General features: G+C 32.7%; 2 protein-coding genes across 2 annotated transcripts; one reads left to right on the top strand and one right to left on the bottom strand.

The window, feature by feature from the left end:
- Positions 1-1,149: 1,149 nt before the first annotated feature.
- Positions 1,150-6,128, top strand: LOC148612264 (uncharacterized). Its single transcript, XM_088595369.1, has 4 exons — positions 1,150-1,165; positions 4,326-4,507; positions 4,867-5,047; positions 5,878-6,128. The coding sequence occupies exons 1-4, from the start codon at positions 1,150-1,152 to the stop codon at positions 6,126-6,128; spliced, it is 630 nt and encodes a 209-aa protein (XP_088451495.1).
- A 5,907-nt stretch (positions 6,129-12,035) lies between these two features.
- On the bottom strand, positions 12,036-26,546 carry LOC148612263 (mitochondrial glutathione transporter SLC25A40-like). Its single transcript, XM_088593524.1, has 9 exons — positions 26,208-26,546; positions 25,550-25,737; positions 24,669-24,736; positions 22,756-22,886; positions 21,240-21,413; positions 20,536-20,645; positions 18,432-18,507; positions 16,429-16,509; positions 12,036-15,539 (listed from the first exon to the last, which is right to left on the bottom strand). The coding sequence occupies exons 1-9, from the start codon at positions 26,305-26,307 to the stop codon at positions 15,430-15,432; spliced, it is 1,038 nt and encodes a 345-aa protein (XP_088449650.1). The 5' UTR covers positions 26,308-26,546; the 3' UTR covers positions 12,036-15,429.
- Positions 26,547-27,736: the final 1,190 nt, after the last annotated feature.

Below are 27,736 nucleotides of genomic sequence, written 5' to 3'. Positions count from 1 at the left end.
CATAGAAATGCCATGTACCAGTTTATACTTTATTAAAACTTTTCGATAAACTGGCACCATGGTCTCATTCTAGCAAATTAATACCGCTTCAGTGTGCGAGATATTGGGTACCATCTACGGTTGAGACATACCAACGACTTAAAGCTGATAGACAACGCGTTTTCGGCAAGCAATTGACACACAGAGGATATATTAATGAGCACACTGAGGTCTATCCACACCAGTACGACTACTAACGTGAAAATGTATTATTTTGTGAATATTTTCATGCCACATTTTATGAGCTACTCAATAGGGTGTTTCTAGAAAAGCAAAGGACGTTTACCCTACCGGTGCACCTGGTCCATGGTCCCAGTTTTTGTGGAGTTTGGGTTACTTATTTACATTTGTGAACAAATGATTAAAACCTACATACCGATGTACATACATGTAAGCACAGGCACTTGTTTCTGTCGTGTTGTGATTTTAAGACTTGGTATTTAAGCTCATTAGATACAAATCAATTTTGAAATATGTTATAATATTTCAATACGCCATAGAATGGTACTGATTTAACTAGAACTGTTAAAGCTGGACACTACTTTCAAATTTTTCGCATCCGTACCTGCAACGACTTCAACAAAGGTTACTGGAAAAAACTGGTTATGTTGCCCATAAAATAAGGTTGCTACGATCGTCACTGTGCCTTGATCGAGTTTTCAAAAGTTTACCCACAATTTATATTGGTGTTTGTATGCAACTACGTTTAAGCTTGGCTGTCGAAATATTTTCTTTGTAGCAAGCAAAATAGAAGAACGGGATTTTAGCAAAAAAATGTGTGTTTACTGTCACATGCTGAAAAAAAATAAGGTCGGATTTTTTAATTTTTTTTCGGGAGTGTGATTCATTGTAGGTTCTTGATTTAATACGATAAATGCCGGTACCGGTGACGGAAAAGGCAGGAATTTCCGGAATTTCAGAAAATTGCCGATAAAAAAAGGTAGGGTCGCGGCGATAAAATGAGGATCGGTCGGGTGACCGTAAACACACATATGTTTTTAATGAAAGTAGCGACGAATGTTTGATCAAGTATTTTTCGTGTTAAGATATTTCATGTACATTATCAATTGACTTCAGCACGTCTTACAGCGGAGTCCAACCATGATAAAGATGACCTGTGGAAAAGGTAACAAAATGGACCAAACTCAACCCATCCATAAGGGCAACTTTTGATATGGTATCTAACCTCTGCAAGTAAGAAATGCCTTTACATCATAATTCATTAGGGAAGCTAAACACATATACAGCTTTGTCAAACTTTTTGGTACTTCAGGAAACAAACAATTAATTGTTTCTTTCCTGAAGTATCAAAAAGTTTGAAAAAGCTGTAAACGTGTTTAGAAAACGTGCAAATCACTTGAAAAAGGAAAAGACAAATAGATGAATCCAACATTAATCTTTTTTCGTTACTTTTTTGTTGCTCTATGAATTAAACATCAAATCAGAGAAAAAAAAGAGGAAGAAGTATAAAAGTCTTCAGAGTTGAAGCAGCACTACTTACCAACAATTATAATAAAAAGAGCTATGTAGATCGCTTCTTTCATATTAACGAGTTGGTCAAATTTTCTTTCATAGCGTCTTTTCAGTTTCATAAGGGAATGCACATGAGTAAGGCCCTCAGTAGGTTAGGAAAGATCCAATGAAAATGTAGTTGTTATATTTGAAGTTAATGTGAAACGAGCCTATGAAAAGAATTAAAACCTGTGCAAACAAACGAAGTCATTTAGACTTTGCACAAGTTCATGCCGAAATTGTATAAATCGAAACTTGAAGTTAGCAAAATCGAAATTGTACGGACTAACAGGGTCAAATTGTATAAGTTTTCAAAGTCTTCACTTCATGTATGTAAACAGCTGTTAACAAGCACTACCTGTAGACATACACAGACTAGTGCAGGAACTTCCCTGTCTTGAAACAACTGACCGTGTTGTCTATAAACTAGGCCATAACGCAAGACACTTTCTCTAATCTAAATAGAACTGTCGTAAATATAGCTATCATATCAGAACTAATGAAATGTATCCTTTTATTCAAACTTTTATCATATGACATCATATGGTCGATATAGTTTCTAAACGAAATACTAAATTATGTGGCAATTAGTGGGTTTAAACTGAGCCACGGGGGTCACCTCTTCGGAGAACTGTTATACAGAGGTGCTGCTGGTGTTTCAACCATTCATATATTTTGTCATCCTCTCAAGTCAAGATTTTGAGTTTGAGGGAGCGAAGGTGGACTCAAAACCCTGACTTGGGACGATAATATTTTGTAATTCGAACAAAAAACCACACCAATATAGTCATCTATTTATACCGGTACATTTGTTATTATTCTTGTTTCTTCACATGCATATACACATGAATAGTAGAAACGGGAATATAACGAAGAGTCACTTATTAAGGTTCTTAGATGGACACATTTATATCATTTTCAGAGAAACCCAGGTAGCACATAACATTTATTGACATTTTTCAAACATTTGAAATACATCACGAGAAAGTTTGCTCATAATATTTGTTTAAGAATATCATATGAATGTTTGTTCAATGTTTTAAAATACATCAGAATATCATTTCTTACAAATGTTTAAGAAAAACGTTTTTTTGATATTTTTTAACATTTCAAGAATATATTGGATCACGTTCTTTAAAAAAAAACATTTTTGTTTGACATAATTTTGATATTTTTCTAACATTCAATTTTGATATATGAAAAATATTTTCCTAGAACATTTTTACAAACATTTAATTGATATCAAATTTATATAAACGAATAGTTATTTTTCACAATTATGTAAATAACATTTGGTATAAACGTTAAAATTAATATTTAACTAAAATATATGTAAGTAACAATTTATAAAATGTTCATTTAAAATATTGGGCAAATGTTACTCAAAAATATACCATGCAAATATCATATAAATGATTCTTTGATAAAAGGTTGGGTTGTATTTTTAACATTAGTACAGTATATAGCTTGAAAATAATTTCAGCGTTATAGTGTAGTTCTCAGACCTCCTCCTTCCCAAAATATTTGTTCCCCAGCTAACTTATGACCTTCATCAGTGATATGCATAAACATATTGCGTGTAGGGTGGTAAATATATAACGTGAACACAACTCACTGTGTTATCAAGTGAATACCTGTGACGTATACAAATTGTTGTCGAAAATATAACCTTGAGATGATCTTGAACTTTGTAAAAAAATTAAACTAGAAACATAAACTGTAAGCGTGGAAGAAATTTATGCTATTTATTTATTCTATGTGGATGTAAGGCAAGGAGTCCATAAATTTTATAAACGTCTGCTAAATGCAAAGAAATCGACGCCAGATTTCATTATTTATGGGGAGCTAGGGAGATACCCGCTTGATATTTGCATTAAGAGTTGTCAAATATTGGGCAAAACTTATTACGGGGAAGGAAAATAAACTACCTTTCATTTTATATAGACTTTGTCATAAGAATTTCAATAATAATTATATGTGGCTTAATTATGTGAAATCCATCTTAGATGATTGTGGTAAATCAAATGTATGGAATAACCAATATTTTACTAGTATATCCTGGTTAGTTAACTCATTAAAACTAACACTTGTAGATTAATTTAAACAAATGAGTTAATGAACACCAGAAATTTATCAGATCTTAATAATCTTTGCAAATTTATACGAGTGATTAATAATAAGATATAATCTCCAGGGTAACCGCTGATGTTGTTATAATTATCATAATATATATTTTGGACACCATTGTTTTATATAATCTACCTCTGTGCAGGACATTCGTGTAATATTGTATTATTATATTATCTGTTTTTGTTTCTCTGTACCTATTTAGTTCTAGAGAATAAAGTTTATTAAAAGTTCTTTTAACCAAAACCCTTCCCGCTTCAACCTCAGTCTGTGGATCGTTCCATGCAGATCGTATTCTGTTCCACGATTAGTATTTGCACTTTGTTGTGGTTGGTAACCTGAAACGTTGACTTATTGGAAGTAATTTAGGGCTTTTTTTCTAAGATTGCTCCTTTGTCCATTTAATCGTTTGTGAAAAAGGTTGCACAAATATTTATGGATGATGTTATTTTGTATATGTTCATAAATGTTATAAAGATGTTGCAAAACTGTTTAAATTGTTATGTTTTTGTTGTTGGTAAATATTTAAACTAATAATATTGTTAACATTTAACACTAATTAAAAATATATCTAGTTTTGGGACTACCTCTTGTGATACTCTGAATGCTATTTTTGTTTCATGGTTATTTTATTGATTTTATTGCAGTTCTTACAGAGGTCCTAGCCACAAAGAAAATTGTCATGGCGATGGCAAATGCCATGAACCTGTGTGACCAGGGGGTCGAACAAACTTTAGAGGAGTTGTTACCAAAGCCAGTAGACTCCAAAGAGGAATTTATGGTCTTGGAGACAAGACTCATTGCAGAGGAGGACTACATAATGAAGCTAGTATGTACATGGCATTTCTTGAATTTTGGTTTTAGTTTTTATCTAGCCCAACAGTATTCATTTTGTTTGTCCATCAATATTTTCTTTGCTATACGGTAACTCAATATTTATGTAAACTTTTAGTCCCACCAGGGGAACCTCACCATCAATTTTAGAACTTTTTCTCAACTGCTACTGGACTAAGTTGCTTTCAAATATAAATATAAGGCATATGTCAATATCAGTTTTTTAGCTAAAATTTCAACTTCCTGTATTGTAGGACAGTCATTTTTTAATTGAAGTGGTGAAGTAGCAGGGGATAAGACAAAGTTTGCAACCTCATGTTCGACTTTTCTTTTTCCGGCTTTTTTTAGCTATAGTATTTTCTATTCAATTATATCCTCCTCCTGTCTAAGGTACAGAATGGAAAAAATCTGGCCAAAACAATGAGGGGAATAATAAGGAAGTTATTGACAAACAATCTAATGTCTTCACACAGCCTCACAGGGCAGAAGGGGAAAGAGAGATTCCTGGACACCAAAGTGTTTAGGGTTGTCATGAGTATGTATTGATATTTTTTTTTATCTTACAAAGAAATCACTATATATGTAGATGTACTTTAAGACGATTTATTCTTCCTTCAATAATCTTGACAAACCTACATGTATAGCAATATAGGAATTGAGTTGAATGTGGAGACAAAGTCACAATTTTTATGCCCTGATCAAGATAGTGAAATGGGCATATATTTAAGAACTAAATCAAAGAAGCTCCATCTTATCAGTGTTTCACCACTGGCTGGTCATTCATGTTTAACCCATAGAGATAGCCAATGGTGAAATAACGACATAAATGGCCAGGTTGTAGTAACACAGTGTTAATGAGGGGTAATATAACATCATAAATTCCCAGCCCTTGGTAAAAAAAATGATAAAATGGAGTTTCCATTATGTTTTTGGATTCAAATATAACTAGTTTCTTAAATTTTTTTAAATAGTTGCAGCTTATAGTTGCAAGAAGTGTTGGTCACGTGTTTATTACTTTTTTTTACTATGGCTGTGATCTAAAGAGCTTAAATAGAAGCATGCCATATTAGAATTATAAATTTACCCTTGTCCATCCATTCCCATTTGGTTAAAGGTTTGTATTAAGGTGATTTTCTCAAGTACTATACATGATATAGAAATGAAACTTCTTGTGGTTTGAATACTTAGATATTTAGTATAGGGCTTTAACATGATGACTTGTAAGAAGTCTTTCCTATTCAGGTTTGTCCAATATCTACTTCTAGTGTGCCGCATGACTAAACTTGTGACATATATATTATGAGTGGGGGTATTCTGTACATACATATGTGTAGCGTACAGTACAATATGTTGTTTCACTTACAGAAGCATCAAGAAAAGCTGCAAACAGCCAGTTTTTTTATGCAGAGCACGAGTATGAAGTTGGGGAGGTCCTTAGGAATGTCCCCAACTATCCTGGTGGATCCAATTTTGTTAAGGTACAGAATAAATTAGACTATTTTTTTACTGTAGAGTTTTTTTCATTATTCATGTTTCATTTTAAAGACCCTAGATATACCTTTTGTTGGAAATGTATGTATCTTTTTATGCAACATCATGTGTTGTCAATAATTTAGGAATACAGTTTTAAATGACAACAGTGTCATCCTTATTAGGATTATGGATGGACTAAGGAACATGTTTATGCAAAGTTCAATGTTGCCATGTATTTAGAAGAGAACATTATTTGACAATTTGAATGCTTGGAAACTTGTATTGTTTCCAAGTTTTAAAAACTTTATCTTGATTCTTTTTAGAAAAAGAAAGAAGAACAGAGGAAAAGTTCTAAAAGGAGGAGGGACTTTTCAGACTCTGATTGAGAACTTTTGCACTTAAAAAAAAGGGGGGTTAAGTTTTCGACAATAACTCGGAAACTTTAACAGCAACTTTCATGAAACTTTCTTGAATTGTTCATATCTATTGACATAAGCCCTTTTCGATTTTTTTCATAAATTTCAGATTCATCGTTGTTGCATTATGATTTTTTATACATAAAAAAGGGTGATTTTTTTTAATTTTTCGCACTATTACTCAAAAACACTTTTACTAACTTTTATGAAACTTTGGTGAATTATTCATATCTATTGACGTAAGCTCCCTTTCAATTTATATAATTGTCAAATTTTACATTTTTCTGTTATGAAGTTTTACTCTTTGAAAATAGGGTGGCAACGATCAAGGAAATTTTATTCGTTGAAAAAGGACCATTTGTTAAAGATGTTCAACTAATAAATATGAAGGTTCTTGGTAACGGTGTTAGAAAAGTGTGTTTTGAACAAGATAACTTGAGGTTACCTTGATAGTGCCAAATTTTTTGTGCATTTTGTGTGTTTTGTGTTACTTTTTTTTTTGTGGGGGGAGGGGTATTTGACAGGGCTCACGGTATTTCTAGTTAATCATAGAAATCCATTAAAAGCATAAGGACAAGTTAAAAAGGCAACAGACGTATCGTGCGCTTAAAGCGCAGCTCTTCATTCTCTCTGGTTTCATAGGTTATCAAGTGTATGCCATGTTATAACATATAACTGTTGTTTAAATATAAATGTACTATTTGAAAAAATAAATATTTGATATCCATTTCAGGTGTACTTCTTTGGTTTTGAAATATATTGCTGCAAAAAAAAAATGCTTGTTTTTAATGTTTAAGGATGATCTCCAAGTAGCCACAAATTGGCTTGTATTGTATTTAATACCCTGTGTACATTTTACAGTCTTGTCTAATATATTATGTGTCAATGGGTAGCAATGGTACTTTTGTTCAGTACCAGATGATTTCAGTGTTGGAAATGATTCCAATTGTAACAATCATCAAGTTTTGATGGTAATGCAAATAGTAGTTGGATATTTCTTCTCATCATTGAAAGTTGTCAAGTGGAGAGTTTTTAGGAGACATCAAATGATTGCTTCATATTTGTATAACGAACACAATATAATAACATATAATAACATTTTAAATATCATTATTCCAGACAAATAAACAACATTCTATTGCAACATATAAAAAAAGTGTTTTTTTTTCAAGACATTATTCTGACATTTTTTCTAATATAAGTCGAATGTTACTTCAAAACATTATTCCAATATTTTTTTCTGACATAAGTTAAATGTTATTTCCAAACGTTATTCTTACATTTATTTCTAACATTTTAAAACATTTGGAGGCAACATAATTTAAAAATGTTTTATTTAAGGTTTTGCCAACCATACATTTAACTTGAATCCAACATTTTTTCTAATGTTTTATAAATATATTGCACAATGTTTTTTTTTTTTAAATAAATAAAATATTTTTGTGGTAATTGGGAATACGTCCAAATTGATTTTATTTCGCAGATAAAAAAAGACCAAGGGTTGACACGTTCCAGGCATGTCTGTATTTTGTATGTAGAAAGTGACCAATACCATCCACTTACTGGCATTGGCATGCAAAATACATTAACATGTAATAAACTAAACCGGTATGGATATACATGTACCGTTTTTGACTGTCACTTTAATTTGTCACTTATGGTTGATAAATTTATATCTATAAATTGATCCCGTTGTTACTTACGATAGGTTATGTAAGTGTCGTCATGTGACCCCGTGAATTCACGAGAATGGGTCCTAGTCTACCATTCAAAAGCATGGAGATTTGTCATTTAGAGAGCGTAGAGTTCCGTGTTAAGTGCAAACCATCTTTTTATGTAAAATAATAACGATAAAAATGACAAATATCTATTTCTACATGATAAAGGTGTTATGAAAAAATACATACAATAGAAAATTTTGCATTGTTAAACAGCGTTTCGAGTACCCGGAAGTAAACAATAAAATGCAGATCAGTCTTCGGTTTTCGATACGTTCTACATCGGAAAGTCCGGTAAATAAAATGAAACTAGAACCAGACTTATATACCCTATTGTAAGTACATATCACAGACACACACAACAAAAAACAGAATAACAAAAATAATACATACAGATTAACGAAAGTAAATAAGCAACTCGGACTCCACTATAGAGCATAGATAAGGTGCACCGGTAGGGTAAGCGTCTTCTGCTTTTCTAGAAGCCGTAAAATATGTCAAAGCGACAACAACCCCTGGGGTGTAAAATATCTGCTCGAGGCCACCCGTTGGTTTTGAATGAAACCGTCACACCACATGGCAGGCTGCAACTGACCCCAAAACAATATTATAAACAGGTACATAGAAATAGTAGCCCTTATAGACTCCTACAATTTGAAAGAATATGAAAGTGAAAACGAAACGAAACAAGGCATACACAGGCCAGACATTTATGAATTAGCGCCGACGGGGTTTAAGTATTTTGGCATGATCAAACACAATTAAACACGCCTAAAAATCAGTTTAAAAGGGACTGTTTCCTTTGTTAAAACAGAATAAAAGAAAGAAACTCATTATAAGTAACTAAAATGGACATAGGAGTATTTACTTTCAGTATAGCTGACAGTTTGATCCAACATAAAGTTATGTCCTCATCGATTTGCAATATCAATCCCAATTCTTTCAATGCCTGTTGAGAACTATAGTACATGATAGTCATACAATATCTAAATGGAGACAACTCATGTCTTGTCGAAAACTATTTTGATATAATAGCATTAAAATTTATGATTTTTGACCACTGTATACTTTTATTCCCAATACTCAGTTAAAATCCCGACTTAAAAACATTATACATCGTTGTTTTTTTTCTCCATAAAATGATGGTACACCTAGATACAAATATATAGTTCTTGGTAGAGATTCCTCATACTTTGTAAGAAATAATTCCAAATCATCTTCCAAATATACAGAAGAAGATTTTTACAAAATGCTGGAATTTTTAATCGACAACATATTTGTCCAGTGTGGTGTACGCGTTTTTCAACAAACGGTCGGCATTCCAATGGGAAGAAATGGTGCTCCTCTACTTGCTGACCTATTCCTTCACTCTTATAAGCTGACCTTATAGCTGATCTGATCCGAAAGAAAGTATATCGTTTAGCTAGATCCTTTAATCTCAGTTTCCGCTATATAGACGACGTATTATTTTCAAACAATCCTAATTTCGCGACACTGTGAAGTCTGCCTCATATCTTGACCTGCACTTATAAATCGATGGTAAGGAAAACTATTGACCAAATTTTACGACAAACGTGATGACTTTTCATTCAGAATTGTCAACTTTCCTTTCATCTGTGGCAACATCCCTTAAGCACTTGCGTTCATATCACAACTCATACGTTATGCCAGAGCTTTCCGAAACTACGCAGACATTTGGTATGGCGCTTGACTTTTAACAAGTAGGCCTATAGAACAGGGTTATGTTGCTACAAGATTGAAGTCATCACTATTCGCCATTATGAACTCACGGATCATTACGGTGTCTCCATCTGCGCCATGAAAACTGATTTGTTCAACATTATAGTTTTCCTTCCCTCTTTCGACTACCCCGGACTTGACTTTTTATGAGCAACTCGGCAGGTGTTTTTAAAAAATCAGAGGACGCTTACCCTACCAGTGCACCTGCTCCATGCTCCCGGTTTTTTATGGAGTCCGAGTTGCTCATTTGCTTTTGTTACTTTGTATGTATGATTTTAGTTACTTCATGTTCTTTGTTGTGTATGTCTGTTTTTCATGTCTGGTCTTTGTCTCTGGATTACATTCTTTTGATTACCACTAGAATCTTGGTTCCCTTGATTACTCTTTTAAATATAATATGTTCGTTTCTATACAAAGACCCTATGGGTAATCATGCAAAATGGGCTACATGCAAACATCATAGATTCAAATGAAATTTAATCCAAATTATACTTTGAGTACCAAGTTCATGTGCAAAATATTTTCAAAATAAAAAATGTTTGATATGGTTTAAAAACATAATTTATGTCAGGGGGTTCGAAAATAGAAAATGCATAAAATCGTGTCGATATTCAATCTGACGTCACATTTATGCATATTGTCTATACGTGCATTTCAAGGTGTAAACAATTTTGGACTTCGTTGTTTAAAAGTTAAGGTAATGCTAATTCACAAAATGAAGCTTTATGAACAAATAAACTTCAGCGTTAAAAGATCTGTGATGAAACGGCCTCGCCATGATTTGTTTTAAAATAATGCACTGATTTTTTCTGAGGATGGAAATAACCCAAAAAAATACCAGTCTTTGGCATGGAACTGCAATGATATTTCTTACAGCTTTTCTAAGATTCTTTAAATGCTTCAGGTGTTTTGGGTACAAATAGGGTGCCTCGAACCAGTCTTGGGGATGGATACAAAGGCGGATCCAGACACTTTGAAAAGGAGGGGTGCCAGCCGGGGTTCGTCAGAAAAGGGGTGCTAAGACATTACATGTATTTACATTTTTTTGTCAATTTTACAAATGAAAATGTCAAATTTCCAATAAAAAAAGGATGGGTGTCCACCCCAGGATCCGCCAGTGGAGTATGCATTATACATGAAAACCTCCGTCGAAGTTTTAAAGAAATCTATCTATCTTACATCAATATCTAGTATTAGCGTCATCCAATCTTAAGGGTGTTTGTTGCTCATGATCAGTCATTTTGTCGGATTTTCGGATTTTATACATTATGAAAAGAAATGTAGGGGTCACTGGGCAAAAAAAAAATTAGCTTAAACACACAATGAACGAGTTCACTGACTCATCATTGTTACCTATCCATTTCGTTCTGGAATGAAATATCTTAAAAAATTTCAGAATATTTTGAAATCCGGTTTTGTTTTGTTTCATCAGAACAGTGAATACTTATAACGCTAAAAAAAGTACATGTATTTGGCGACACTAATACGATCCGTAGTCTTTATTTTTTTATACATTTCTGAACAGAAACTGCAAAATTCAGAATGTTAATCCTGTACGTCTTAATCAATATAATACTTTTGTTATTGCCTTTTTGGTTATTTCGATTTTAAAAACTTCCGATATAATTGACAAAAATCCACATTCTGCAACTAAAATAATTTCTGAGTTTACAAAATTTGATGAAATGCTTCACATAGTGCAGCATCATACAACTTTATATTTGAAGTAGTCAAAAACCATTTCCTAAATTTTCATGAAAATGGATGCAAACAATTTTTTAATTAGTAAAAAAATCCTGTCACCCTTTTCAAGAATAAAGTCAATTACAAAAGTATCTAAAATCAGATTTATAAAAGTCAAAAGGAGCTCACATGAAATGAAAAAAATAATTCAAAATTGCGGCAGCATTGGTATAAGCTAACACATCTAAACTAAAAAGATGGGTGTATAAAAATCTGCCTTATCTTGTGGGACTAGTACAAATAATTAGGTCGGGAGATCATAGGCACCCACTTCAGACAGAGCCTTGTCCTCTATATTTACTTATAATGCTTAGGGACAAGGGTCTGAGTGTCTAAAACAGGCGCTAATGATTTTATGGTTACTGGTATTTTTTGTTGTTGTTTTGTCTTAGATACAAAAGAATCACACATGAATTTAACAAAAAACAAGAAATAATTCATATAGATTTTATTTTCAATCAATACCAAACTTCAATGAAACAGTATAATAGCATTATATGTTGTATCTATGATATTCATTTTTATAAAAAAATATAAATAACTTTTTTTAAAACTGTCATCATTTTAGAACAGATGAGGACTTTCACAAACTCTCAATAATATGTTAATTAATATGAAACACCAGTGATGGACTATGATGAATGTATTGACATTTTTAAGCTTAAAGTCAATTATTTATGCTGACTAAGAATTATATCCGCAAACTGAATCAGTACAGAGATCTATAAGCATCATTAACAACTATGAAATAATGAAATGCGTCCAAAAGACTACCAACATTTATCATTTTGAACTACTCCTGTCTGTCAAAAGTGAGAAGTTTAAAAAATAAAAAGATGGATAATAGCAGACATTACAACTTCAACTATTCAGGCAATCTTGTTATGCAATAGTGTTACAAACTTGATCCAGCGCCACAAAACTAAAAATACTTCCATGGTAACTCCAATCAAAGTATTTGGATTTCATGACATCATGAACAGCAAAGAAAATATTCAAACCTAAGTACTTTTGCTAATTTCTAGCTGGTGCCAAGATCTGGGCTATTTGAGTATATAGGAAGGCAGTGCTAGCCTTATTCGATAAACTAATGCATCTGGTGAATAGATCTGCATGATTTTAAAATGGATTATAATCGTTAAGTTATTTACATCAAGTCTGAAAAAAATACAGAAAATGAAACATGATTAATTATATCATAATAACATTATGGAGTTTCTTTCCAATTTAAACAAGTGTTTATATATATAGCATATTCTCTTTCAAACAATAACAATTTAATAATAAATACTCTTTCTTGTAATAACAATCATAACATGCATAGGATACTATTGAAGTCATCCACTATCATACAACTTGTCATAAACACAAAAAAAACCCCACACATACTCATTATCAATCTCTCTATGAAAGCAAACTGATCAAGATAGATACAGATGGACACCCCCCCCCCCCACACACACACACTTATGCTGAAAAATTTTGGTTGATAATATTAATAAACAAGTACTATATTTAAAAAAAAGATAGCCGAAAGAGTAAAGTTTGTTCTTTTAACTTATAATTCTCTAAATTTCATTCGGGAAATAACACATGGCACGCAATTTCAATTTTCGATACAGTTTTCTTGTAATGCCGCTAAGTTATCAGTATTTGGCCAATTGGGAAACAGAGTTGTGATGAAGTAACTTACATTTCAATAGAAGAGTGTCTTTAAGGTCAAAGGGTAAAAAGTAAAACTATACCACTACATCGGAAAAATCACTGGAGCATAATTTCTGGAACTGCCCCTATTATGTATTCTTCTTGTCATCTGTATTGCCTCTTGTAGGAATATATTTCTATCAAATTTGCCAGTTTATATTATAGGTCATACTATAAAATTAATCAGAAGTTTATATACACATTTCAAATATTCATTATACACCAATATATTCATGATATTCATAAATCATGTCAAAAGAATTTATATACAACCACATTTAAAAATACATGTTATTTTGTTCAGGGTCAATAATATTTTAACATCAAATATGTGACGATATAGTAGAATGACTAGAACTAGTAGACTCAAGAGGAAGACCTAATGTAAGGGACACAACTCTTACAAATCATTGGTACGTTTGTATTCTGGCTCTTTATATCAATCTCATGTAAGCATCAAAGTAACTTGGATTGATTTCATTTTGTTTCAAATGAATGCTTGAAAGACTTTGGTGAAATTAAATATGATACAAACATATCACTGATTTCAAGAGTTATGTCCCTTACCCTAGGTCTACCTTCTTAATAAGGAAGAAACAAAACAATGTAGGTTTCCTCATGTTTTATCTGTGTTACCAATTGTGAATGCAGGTCAAGTCACCACTTGAATCTGTCCATCCCTCAGTCACACCTAGAAGGTACCTACTTGTGTAATCTGTAACTCAAAAAGTATTGAACCAATGTCACTAAAACTTTGCACAGTGTCACATATTGAAGATGTGCACATCTGTGATGGAGATTTGATTTACACTTTGTTGAACTAGTTTTCGACACTTTAATCATGTTGATACAGATTATGGGTTTTGTTTAAATACAAAAGCTCATTATTATACACTTAAGCCAATGATAAAGGTAAAATACATTTTGATTAGTTCATAAACTGCATTGTAAATGTTTTCAGTTAAATATAAAGAACAAAATATTGTGGCCTAGGAAAAGAAGTAGGTTTGAGAAATTACACATTAAGGTACATGTAAAAACAAAACCATTAAAAACATAAATACATCAATATCAATGTAAGATTCTATTTCATTTATTCTTGAAGTATTGTCCAAACATAAAATTCACTTCCAAAATAAATAAAGTGAACCAGGTTAAACCAAACCCATTTTGGACTTAAACATTGGTTTGTTTTAGACAGATGTTTGGTTTACGAACATTCAAAATACATTAAAATTGATAAAAAGAGACTTGAAATAGTGTCTGGTTTATACAATACAATGTATTTCAGATTTTCAGGGTTCAGTTTTCACAGGTTTCACTGTATCATTGGCAGTAAAATCAACAAACCAGTTCAATACTATTCCATAAAGATAAACAAATTAAATTGTACAAGTGCAAGATGGTATCTTATGGAAAAAAAATTATTAACACTGTATAGTGTGACATACAGTATTAGGTTTGGATCTAAGTTTTAGTATGTTAGCACGGTTTAAAGACATGAGCACCTAACATCAACTTCTTAATTCAAATGTCTTATAATATGCACTTCACCTTGTTTAAATCTTTGAAATATACACTTTTACATCTACAACTGTAAAGTATTAATTTTCATGGTGTTCTAATTTTCACTATTTTCGCGATGGACTGAAAATTAGTACTCACAAAATTGTTTTTTAACACTACGTAACACTAATCTTTGTCAAAACCACAAAAATTGATACTCACGAGTATGTTAACACAACAAAATCTCCAAAAATTAAAATGTTTGCAGTATCCCAATATGAATACAATTGAGAAATTTAGCACCTGTGAAAATTCACCACTACAGTTCACATGTTTATGTATTTATACTGTAATGAGCAATGTTTGATCAACTGAATGATCTAGATTATGCCCTTATTCATCAAATTCATTATCCTCACATGTGATTATTCACTAGTTGACTTCTTTATACATGAGATCATGTTGAAGGGAAGAACATGTTACTTCCATCAACTCCATATAGGTTTCCGTGATCCAAACCTAGCTACTCCGGCAAATCTTTGACCTATGGAAAGCATACTACTAAGGCAAAGTGCAGATAAGTATGAGAATCGTCCACTCTTAGTGTAGATTTCGTACTATGAATCATTCAGCCTATTCTGTTCCATAAAGAATGCTTTGAAATATTCATATGAACTGATCATGATGGCACAGGCTGGAGCTACTTTGATTATTCTCGGTACTAAACCTGAAATAATGAATACATTGCTAATAGGTATGTTTTTGTTGCTGTAAATATTATCCCACAGAAATAAGAGTAAGTGAAATAGCTTACCACCTGACCCAGAAGTCAAAGTTAAAAGTAAAATTAGGGTAAACCAATGAACAATTAAGTTAATTAGCTGTAACTACAATAAAATGCAGTTATATAAAACATTAAATTAATGTCCAAACAAACAAACAAATTCAATCTCATTTTCAATCAATGCAAATGGGCTGGAAGGGACTATATTCGCATATTTAAGGAGGTAGACCTAGAGCAAGGGACATAACTCTTGAAATCTGTGATATGTTTGCATCATATTCAATTTCATCAAAGCCTATCAAGCTTTAATTTGAAATAGAATGAAATAAATCCAGGTTAATTTGACGCTTAGAGGAGATTGATGTAAAATGCTTTACACAAATGGTCTAATGATTTGTAAGAGTTATTTCCCTTACCCTAGGTCTACCTCCTTAAGGCCAACATAGGAACAGAAAGAATTTATTTACCTAATGTTCCTTGTGTAAAGTTTGTGATAATTCACACTGTGAAATTAATTTGGTAATTTCGTTCTTGAACTTTCTCCCATGCAAAATGTCACAAAACATAAAAACACAATATCAATCCACCATTAAATTAAAATTTATGTTGAAAATAGCAATGAATAATGGAAGAGATCTAAGTGGTAAATAAGATAATCAACAGGTCATCGAAAACAACTAAAATATGATCACTTGTGCCAAAGAACGCATCAAGACTTAACTCATGCAAGAAACAAGTTCCACACACTAGTTACATCTAGGTGTTCTTTGACACTTATAATGATATCTTGGTTATTCACTCTTTCTAATTAATTATCCCTATTAATACTAACCTGTAAATAATGCATGAACACCTTGATCAAGGTGGACTTGCTTCATCAACTTCCAAGTGGACTTTGTGGCATTCTTTTTTTCTGAAAAAAAAAATAAGATACTACTGAAACAAGATATTTTTGGAAGATTGCTTTAGCAAAATATGAAGCTTAAACACTACACTCAGATACATTTGTTTCTCTAACAATCAAACCCGACCTGAGTGAAACTTGGTGTTACACTGACATATTGAGTGTTTACCACCCAGATTCCACCTAGCCAACACCGACTGTTTGTATATTGTAATAGTTGTAAATTTCAATGAGACATAACAGAGAATTAATTGTAAGATATGATGTATATTCTGAGTGAAACTTGGTGTTACACTGACGTATTGAGTGTTTACCACCCAGATTCCACCTAGCCAACACCGACTGTTTGTATATTGTAATACTCGTAAATTCCAAGGAGACATAACAGGGAATTAATTGTAAGATACGATGTATATTCTGTTTCTCAGGTAATTTGGAGTACTCCAGTTAAGATAAAAATTTAGTCAAGTCATTAATACAAATTTGGCATCATCTATTCTTTTTTTATTTTGTACATGTTTATCATTTGTTAATGTGTTATTCTTTATCTACAGCTACATCCAATGAATGGGAGATATCATGTAGAAATATTACTTCATATTTTTATCAAATAATAATGCAACCTTTTGATATTTTAATTTTGCACTTTTAAATTAATAATTACTATTAATAATTATAAATAAAACACTCTGAAAGTATTGTTTGTTGTAATTTGTTTCAGGGACGGACTTAATCAGGACTGCGGACATAAGTTACAAAACGTTGTCCAAACGAAGACAATACAGCAACCTTAGCCGGTCGTTTTTGACTGCTAAAAATGGTTCAAGTTAACTGAGACATTTCTTATTTAAAGTAAGTTTCAAATACAACCTACATATATCTTTATTTTAATGATAGGCTTTATTAAACGATTTTTCACTTTCATTGATGCCTACCAATGTTTACTCCACATAAAAAAATAATCCCTTGCACATATATAGTTGTCTATTTTTAGAAATTTAAATGAACACATTGTTTACAATGTCTCCGATGTGTGTCTGGTCATCAAATGGACTGCAATTAAGTATAGCTAAATACAGGACAGTCATGAAGTATGTGTCAACAATAAATGCTTTTTTTTAATGATTTTCATGTTATATTTGTCAATCGTTAATACCACATGCTAATTGTCTCAACCCCTGTTTTATTGTGCCGACAGCTTTGATTAAAGCAAGACAAATCAACTATTGACTCGTTTTACTAGTACATGTATATATTTTGGTGATTGGATTAAAAATTTTGACAAGTCCCCCGGACTTCCCTGGTGTGAATTTTAGGGTTCTCCAATGAATTTTGAAGGTTAGTGACCTGGGAGCTCGGGTACTAACGTCCATATTGTCTGCAGTGATCAATGAGATAAACTTCACCATGTTAGGTGAATTTCACACTCAGGTCAGTGATTCTCTGTACACAATTAACAACCAGAATATACGATGTCCCAGATGAGTGGGTGTAACACTCACATTTCACCTTGAAAAAGTCTGACTGATACAGTGATTCACTGACTAACATGGAATTGAAACTCTGACTCGAGTGTTAGAGAAACAAAAGTAGCTGAGTGTAGTGTAGAGAATTCAAATTTGTAGACTGATGAAAATCTGAAAAGCAAGTTACATGTACATGTATCTTATTTCCTCCTTGTTATCTTTACAGCATTATTATTAGGCATATGTACATTGAAAATTACTGGTAGAACTCATACATGTATAAAACTGAAACAATTTTGAAAGAAGATGATATTTAGTTAAAAGAGAGGTGTTCATAATCAGATAAAAAGAAGTTTAATTTCACTAGTTACACATGTACATATTGTAGCAAACTTATGTGTAATTTTTTTTCAGGGATGGCTATAATTTTGGCAGATTTAAAAGTTCTAATTTCGTGTACTTTACCTTTGAAAACTTCACCAAGTTCAATCTGCCTGTGTGTCTTAATCACGTCAAAGGGGAGTGTAAGAATTCCAGCAATCTGCAAACAATATGATAATGTACATGTATACCCTACGTTGTAAATTCATATTTTCATGTGTGTTTGTATTTTATTTTCAATATTTTGCTTGTGACAAGGTTGTTTTTTGTTTTACATGTAGTTATGCTGTTGAGTAAATGTACACAACTTTTGACTGCTATGGATAAGTTTTGTCTGTGCCTGATGTTCCAGCTGAATTCCAGCAATCTGCAAACAATATGATAATGTACATTTATACCCTACGTTGTAAATTCATATTTTCATGTGTGTTTGTATTTTATTTTCAATATTTTGCTTGTGACAAGGTTGTTTTTTGTTTTACATGTAGTTATGCTGTTGAGTAAATGTAAACAACTTTTGACTGCTATGGATAACTTTTGTCTGTGCCTGATGTTTTTCAATGATTGATATTTAAATGAAATGTTTGACTGAAATAACAAGTTTGTAATGATGATGAGGATTTGCAAATGCTGCCACATATGCATGCTTTTATATGTGTACTTTGAACATTTATTTTGTCATATGTAATTTATATATGTACATGTATTAGCAAACTCTTCTGCATCAGTTTGAAGAAGTACAAATGTTTATCTACAAATCGAAACTTTCATTTTTGTGTACTGTAATGGCATAACTTTTTATAGGTTTAAACTGGTCTGGAGCTGGTATGTCAATTAATTGCTAGTAGTCCTATGTTACTGCATTTGTGTAACGTCTAATCAATTTCCTTTTTTCTGTTTTATCAGAGAACTCTTTGAACTGATTTTTTGGTGTGTTTAATTGTGTTATATTTTTTTTTACCACAGCAGCAAAAGGGGGAGGGTTGTGATTACACCAAAATACCTTTTTTTTGTGCCCATCTCTGGCTTCTGTTTCGTTTCCACTTTCAGTTTAATTTTTTGTTGCTGGAGTACATGGGGGCAACTATATTGTTGTACCTGTGTATAATGTTATTTTTGGGGTAGCTGCAGTGACAGTTTCCTTCATTCATTAAACCCATGGGTGGCCTTTTTATCCCATTTTTCATCCCGGTATGGTTGTTGTCTCTTTAACATAATCACCATATTGCTTCTTGTTATATTTCATATGTATATATTGAGAGTATGGCTCATTAACTGTGCTGCAGTATAAATCACAGAGGTACAGGAAGGATTTAAAGGTATTTAAGAAATACAATGAAACTTCTCCAAACCGGACCATCAGAAAACCGGTCTTCCCATCAAACTGGCCGTTTTCAAAAGTCCCGGCTGATATACCTTAAAACCTCTGTGTTTTGTCAATAGATCGGCCACCCCCTTAAACCATACATTGGCCGGTTTTTCACAGTTTTAGTTACATAATTCAAGTAAAAACAACCTCTCAATTCCTGCCGACCGGCTGTTGTTCACCTGTAATAAATGTGTCAACAAAACTGTTTACAACTGATTACATAATATTATGTAATTAATAATTCATTCACTGACCAGTTTGCATTTCATCAGTGGACAGATAATAATTGAAGGGGGCAGTAGTTTAAACAACAAATTTAATCCATACACTGATTGGGTGTGTACACACGTCAGAAATTGGGGTCATTTAATAGTACGATCTTTAAACTGTCAATGTGACCTGTATCCAAGCCAAAACAATTATCAAACTTTGCTGATAGGTTGTCTACTAAAACAATACAAAATGACAAATAATCATCAATAGCCCTTTGATCTTTAATACACATTCTTTCAAAACCGTGAACATTATTTTGTCGGCAGTACCATTTATAAAATCAAATTATTTACAAATGATGCAAACTTTGAAATGTAATAAAAGGCCCAAAGTTTTGAATTGGCATTAAACATGCCTTGACCAGCAAACTGACAATGTATAAGGTTATAGAAACATGAATGGAAACAACTCTTTGAATGCATTGCTATTTTTCACAAAACTGGCCACCCCTATAAACCGTCCATTTCCTCCTGTCCTAGTGGTGGCGGTTTTGGAGAAGTTTTACTGTACAAGAATATGGAATTCGGTCTAGGAGTATCCACTTACAGTTCCTGAAACAGCACCAGAGAGAAATGATTCTGTGAAGGTAAGCTTTGTTCTTCCTTTGTTTAGTAAAACATGGGCTTTCATACTCTCATAGGAGAACCAATAAAATGCTGAAAAATAAGAAAGAAATAGTCACTTACATCAATGAAATGACAGAAATAAAATATCATCAAAAGCAGACTTAAACATCAAGAAACGTTCACCAATTTGTATTTTTCAATTAGTGCCATCATTTTGAATATAGGCCAAAAAAATATGTTGAAGGTTGCAATGGATGATAAAATAGAATAGGCAGCTAGTTAAAGTCATTTAATTTCTTTAAATTATTTTATACAGACACTTACTGGAGGATTGCTTGACTTAAGGAGGTAGACCTAGGGTAAGGGACACAACTCTTACAAATCATTGGAATGTTTGTATTCACCATTTAACATCAATCTCATGTAAGCATCAAAGTAACTTGGACTGATTTCATCATGTTTCAGAGGAAAGCCTGAAAAGTTTTGGTAAAATTGAATATGATACAAACATATCACTGATTTCAAGAGTTATGCCACTTACCCTAGGTCTACCTCCTTAAATAGTGCTCATCTAAAAATGATAGGTTTATAAAAAAAAATACCAATAAAATGTGCTCAGGTAAGCAGAAAAAATAAGGTAGGTAACCCTACAGACATATTTCTTCGTCTTATATTCATACCTACCTGAAAATGGTACATCTCTTAACAACGTTGGTCCAAGACCCTTCCACAACATGGTAATGCCCCCTTGTCTTATTGTCTGGGTGACAGACTGGGATACTTGTCTATAGGATAATCTCTGGGACTGTAACTTGGTCCGTACCATCTCTAATGGGCTGATTACTGTCACACATAATGCTAAAAATAAAATCATGGAATGAGACAATTTTTATACATTGTACCTAAAATGGTACAAGTGTGCATTTTCATATTGTACTTGCATTTGGCAACTTTCGGTCCTATTTATTTTCCATCAGAATTTTGTAACTAGTCATTGATTGATGAAGGTGTCATGAAATGAACATTTTCTATTGATCCTAAATGTTTTGTATGTACATTCTCATACAGTAGTGTTTAGATCAGCTGTATTAGTTTGCAGCTATAGCTGTCCACCAACCAGTTCAACTTACGATGACTAAATACAACTCTAATTATGGAGTTATCAGACCGGTTTAATATAAAAATACCCATTAAATACCACTATTAAAAAATCAAATTTCTTGAATTATCAGATGTCACATTTCACAAAAAAATCAAAGTGGCTTTAAGGAGGTAGACCTAGGGTAAGGAAAATAACTCTAACAAATTATAGGAATGTTTGTATTTACAACAATCTCATGTAAGCATCAAAGTATCTTGGATTGATTTCATTCTGTTTGAAATGAAAGCTTGATAAGCTTTGGTGAAATTGAATGTGTAACAAACATACCACTGATTTCAAGAGTTATTTCCCTTACCCAAGGTCTACCTCCTTGAAGTCATTTTGATTTTTTGTGACATCTGATATTTCAAGAAATTTGAATTTTTGCTTAAATTACTCCTTCAAAGGTTTAACACAAAACAATTAATTCCATACATTTCATGTAATTGTACTTAAACCTGTCCCAACCAAACCCTGGATAATCCAAGAACCTGTCCCAACCAAACCCCAAATAATCCAAGAACCTGTCTAAACCAAACTCTGCATAATTCAAGAAGCTGTCTCAACCAACCCTGAATAATCCAAGAACCTGTCCAAACCAAACCCTGCATAATCCCAGAACCTGTCTCAGCCAAACCCTGCATAATCGAAGAACCTGTCTAAACCAAACCCTGAATAATCCAAGAACCTATTTAAAGCAAATCCTGAATAATCCAAGAACTTGTCCAAACCAAACCCTGCATATCCAAGAACCTGTTCAGACCAAACCATGAATAATCCAAGAACCTGTCTAAACCAAACCCTGGATAATCCAAGAAGTTGTCAAAACCAAACCCTGGAAAATCCAAGAATCTTTCTACACCAAACCCTGGATAATCCAAGAACCTGTCTATATCAAACCCTGCATAATCCAAGAACCTGTCTAAACATGACAATTTTGGAAGTCTTTTATCAATTAAATGTATTTTGAGTCTGGAGTACCTGTATACACCAAACTAATTCTACACTTCAAAAAAGGATTTGGTTTAGACATGTTTCACTGTAATTGATTCTACATACTTCTGGCAGTAGCTCCTGCGACCATTGGTTTGAACCAGTCATTCCCTGCCAGTCCATCATGGTATCCAAACAGTTTACGACAGTATTCATAACATGTGAAATACACTACAGTAGCTGGAACTGCCATCACCCTAAATAAAGAGTACACAAAAATCATACAAAATGAATACAAATGTAATACATGTATTATGAGGACATGATCACAGTGTTGTAGTTTCCCACTCTTGCTTAAACATCATATCAGCAACTTTCTTTTTTCATAAAGTAAAAAACATGTAGAGGACCCTTGCCCTGATGGTACATCTGGCTCATACTCCATAGTTTTTGTAGTGTCTGGATTCCTTACTTTATTCTTGAGTTTACCTGAAGATTTGTTAAAGTTACAAGAAAGTCATATTATGTCTGTAATTCTGTATTCTTGTTCTAGTCTTTGTCCCAAGATTATGGATATACTGTTCTTCGTCCTAGTTTGTATTGCATGTACATGTACTTTGTTTAGTAAATACCAGTTATATGTAATACATTTATTTTTTTTTACTGACATAGGATTTGATATCTCACATACAGGTACCCCACATGTCCCCATGTTGGATACTGAAGTAAATTTGTTTGTATGAGAAATACATATAGAAGGACCCCAATAAAAAAAGGAATAAGAGTGTTTTTAGGCTTTAGACCTTTATCTTCTAACTAAATTCTGTTACTCAGTATGGTAGTTTCAAACTCCAGACTGATTTCTTCGAGTTTTTGTGAATTCAAAGTAAATATTATTGTAACAGAACAAAATGTACACTTGACCTTTAACTTATCATGGTGAACTTATATACTAAAATCATGTCATAATCTGCAAGAATTTAGAAAAAAAAGTCCAAAAAACAGTTATTTCTGTGAATTTAGCTAAGTTCAAGGCCCGTTACTTTGGTAAAAATGATCGGAGCGGAACAATCTACAAACTCGTCCTGTAACTTATCATGTTAAATTCTGTACTAAAAATCATGACAATATCTGCAAGTGTTTAAAAAAGAAGTTCGGAAAACTGTTATTTTTGTGAATTTTGCTAAGTTCAAGGCCTGTAATTTCGGTAAAAATCATCAGATGGGAATAAAAGTTAAACTTGACCTGTAACTTATCATGGTGAACTTATATACCAAAAATCAAGTCAATATCTGCAAGCGTTTAGAAAAAAAAGTCCAGAAAACTGTTATTTCTGTGAATTTTGTTAAGTCTAAGGCCCGTAATTTCGGTAAAAATCATCAGAGCGGAACAAAATGTAAACTTTACCTGTAACATAATCATGGGGAACTTATATACCAAAAAGCATGTCAATATCGGCAAGCATTTAGAGAAAAAGTCCGGAAAACTGAAGATGGACAGATGGGTCAAAAACATTATACCCTTCGCAACTTCGTTGCGTGGGGTATAATAACCATGACAGATGATCTCAGAGGAATTGAGACTGATGATCAGGAATGTTTAGATAGGAAGGAATGTTGGATAGACAAGGTACATTTGAATGTAATCCCTATATTCATGTGCATGTACCATGAGTGGCAATTTAACAATAAAAGTGTAGGTATGTTTTCACAACTTTAAATCAAACAACCAGCTTCTCCAAATTATTGGGCAATTATAAGAAGACTGTGCTTTAAATGTAAAAAAATGTAATGATAGGAACAATCATTTTAGCAACAAAGATACTTGTCCTTCACTGTCCTAAATACATGGAGATAAAACAGCCAAAACCTATATTTCTGACTGCTTTAGAATGATTGATATTCATGTGATACTTTACATTGTAATTAAGAATTAACCAAATTACCTTAAGCTATGCATGTATGTTTCAAAATCTTAATGGAAATATACATCATCTGGACATGTGAATGAAATTAACTTGTTCAAAACAATATACTTACAAAGTTGGTGGTAATCCACTCCAAAGGGAGGAAACTCCTTCATACTTGACAATTTTAAGGAATGCATCCTGTAAGAAAGAACAATCACTGATATAATCCGAATATACAAATGTAAATGTAAGTTAGGTAATGGCAAAACTTTTCATGTATTATATTGCATTCAAAATTCATGAATATACATGTACATGCACATGTACACATGTATGTATTCTTTTCTATTTATTCCTTTCTATTTCTGCATATTACTTATAAGTTCTCATACATGTACAATGTGTAATATTTCAATTCATAACCTATCTTCTTATCCATTGTTATCATACATGTACATGCTACAAGACCATGCAGATTGGTTTAAGAAAATAGAACAAAAAGCTTACTTAGAGCATACTACAGTCCTTGAACCGATCGACTCAACGATTAGACGGAACGATGATAGCTGACTGATTGATCGCTGACGGATCGATAACCGATAATTGGTGACCGATCTGATCCCAGTTTTGTTATGTTCTATAATCTATTTAAAATAAATGAAATTTAAAATAAAAATATAAATTGATGTTAAAATGTATTGCATTATGTAAATATGTGTAAAATTGACTAAGAAGACAACGAAAACCGTAAAATACAGTAAGCGCTATGAAGTCACGTGATGTGATCACCGGTTTAATGGTTCAGTTTGACGGATCAATGACTGATTAGAAACTGATCGGTGATCAATGACTGATCACATTTTTTGTTGCACTGATCGGTTCAGGTACTGTAGTACAATGACTTTACATTTACATGTACTACAAAAAATTTGTCTCAATTATTGTATTAAATATCAATTAACTCACTACATGTAAGCATGTTAAGTAACACTATCAATCTCTCAAACTTACAGCTGTTCCTGAGAAAGGTCTTGGGCTAGGTCTTTTATACCACTGACAGTCTTGAGATAAAGTGGGTCCACCATTTTCACAAGTACACAAATGGTCCATCAATCCATTACAATAAAGAAACTTTTGTCCTTTAACTAATGCTTTCTTTTGGGACTGAAGTCGTATTTTCACAACATCTAATGGTGTAACTAAAATATACCGCAAAAAAATTCATTTACCATGTATTTTTTGTAATGTACATGTATGAGAAGGACAAAGATTTTCCTTCAGTGACCTGCCAGTACATGTTTTGCAATCACATAGCACTGTCTACCATGTTGTCTAAGAAAAATAGTTTTTGTTACGGCTGATGCAATGGCCTTAGGAAAGAATGAATTGCATTTACTATTTAGGGCCAAAATCAGCTCTTTGTCAAAGAATAAGGTAAACGCTTTGTTCTTGTTTTATTTTGAAAATGACACTGTAATGCAAAATAATTTTCGTCTATGATTGCACAGATTAGCCTTGGGGTAAATTTTAGAGCAAAATGAAATTTCAAGAATGGTGAAACTCACGATCTAACGGTTCTCACTTTTATCAGCAATGCCTATTCCATATTAGTTTTATAAGCAGTCTACAATAATTCCAATAAAACGTAATTTCAAAGATGTGACCTTACCAAACACGGACGTAAGTATAGCTCCACTGCATGATGAAATCATTTGTTGGGCAGGTGTTATTCCAAGCCCAGTTAGCTCACTTTTGACACTCGATCCCATATTACATGTATCAATGAAATTTACTTTCAGCTTTATGCAGAAAAAAGTTTTTGAAACAGTATGCTTAACCCATTACAAAATTTTGTGGCAAACCAGTCTTTCACATGTCAGACTTCGTGATGTTCAGGGGTATTATAGTATAGGGGAGAGAAACCCATTACAAAAGGTGTGGAATTTTTTTTGGGGTATTTAGTTATACCATTTCTGAAACGGACCTTTTTACTTGACTTAGATTTAAGTACTTTATCATTACTATCTGACGGGGTAGTATAGCCAAAACAAAATCGTCGTTCTAACAGCCTGTGACATAGACTGGTTATAAATATACATTTCATCCTTCTTTACATGAATAAGGATTTTAATCAATACTATGACAAATGTTTCTAAAAGATAGCTGTCAATATTTCATGCCTGGTCGTTCAAATATTTGATATTTTGTATATACTTTGTAAAGTGGTCTTGTTCTTTCAGTTGTTACAGTCTGGCGTTGAATTAAAAATTGGATGATTATATACATAAATTAAATGAATGGAATGTACTTTGATGCAGGGATTCTGAAACGCCCCTGTATCACAATACATTTCATTCATTTATTTTGTGCATATAAACATCCAATTAATTTTGCATCAAGTTTTTTTTTTAAATAATTTGTTCATGTAACTTTTACACTAATTTTGCAACTCAGTTGCGTGTTTAACCCAATAAGACATGGACTTATATTCTTAATAATAAGTATTATATAGTCTCTGAATAAAGCTATATTCAACTTCTAAGTTCCACTGAGTCCATGATTGGACATTTCGGCTTTAATGGGACCAATAGGAGTAAAAATCAATGCTATCTTTATTGAGAAGTTGTGAAGGTTATGATAACAGTTTTAGGTGTACATCTTGAAGACTACTAGAATTTTCAATTTTTTGTGTGAGCACATTTTGTTTATGTTTCGGTTTATAAAGTAAAAACAGGCTCTTTTCCTTTGTTATTCGTTCGTGTCTTTATTTCCTCATAATGCCAACACCTTATATGCATGATTGGGGGTTTTTAACTACCTTGAATACCAATACAGGCCTCTCACGGTCGATGTTAGTAGGTTAGTAGAACCAACTGGTGTTGGTGGCAGAGCCCAGCCTTTGGGATGCCTGAACTCAGAGTATGTCCTACTAGCGGCTGTTTGGGAGTACGTTGTGTAGAGTGACATATATACATGTGTATACCTAGTATATATATCAGTTTTATTAGGTGCTTTCTGCATTAGTGTTCATAACTCAGGAGTAAATTACACTTTCCAAGGCATTGCATATCATGAACGTGTTATTGTCTCATGAAATTGTATGTATCGACTTCGATTGGTGTCGATGGTTTTCCTAAAAGTACTTCAAGAAGTGGAGATTTTTAAAATAAAACATCATCAGTAAAGTCGGCTTGATTA

Source organism: Perna viridis, chromosome 7 (assembly GCF_037379345.1).
Source record: "Perna viridis isolate PV_CMFRI_1.1 ecotype Kerala chromosome 7, ASM3737934v1, whole genome shotgun sequence".
In the NCBI taxonomy this organism is placed as follows: Eukaryota; Metazoa; Mollusca; class Bivalvia; order Mytilida; family Mytilidae; genus Perna; species Perna viridis.
The sequence above is the reverse complement of the archived record's forward strand: the minus strand, read 5'-3'. Positions and strand labels throughout refer to the sequence as shown.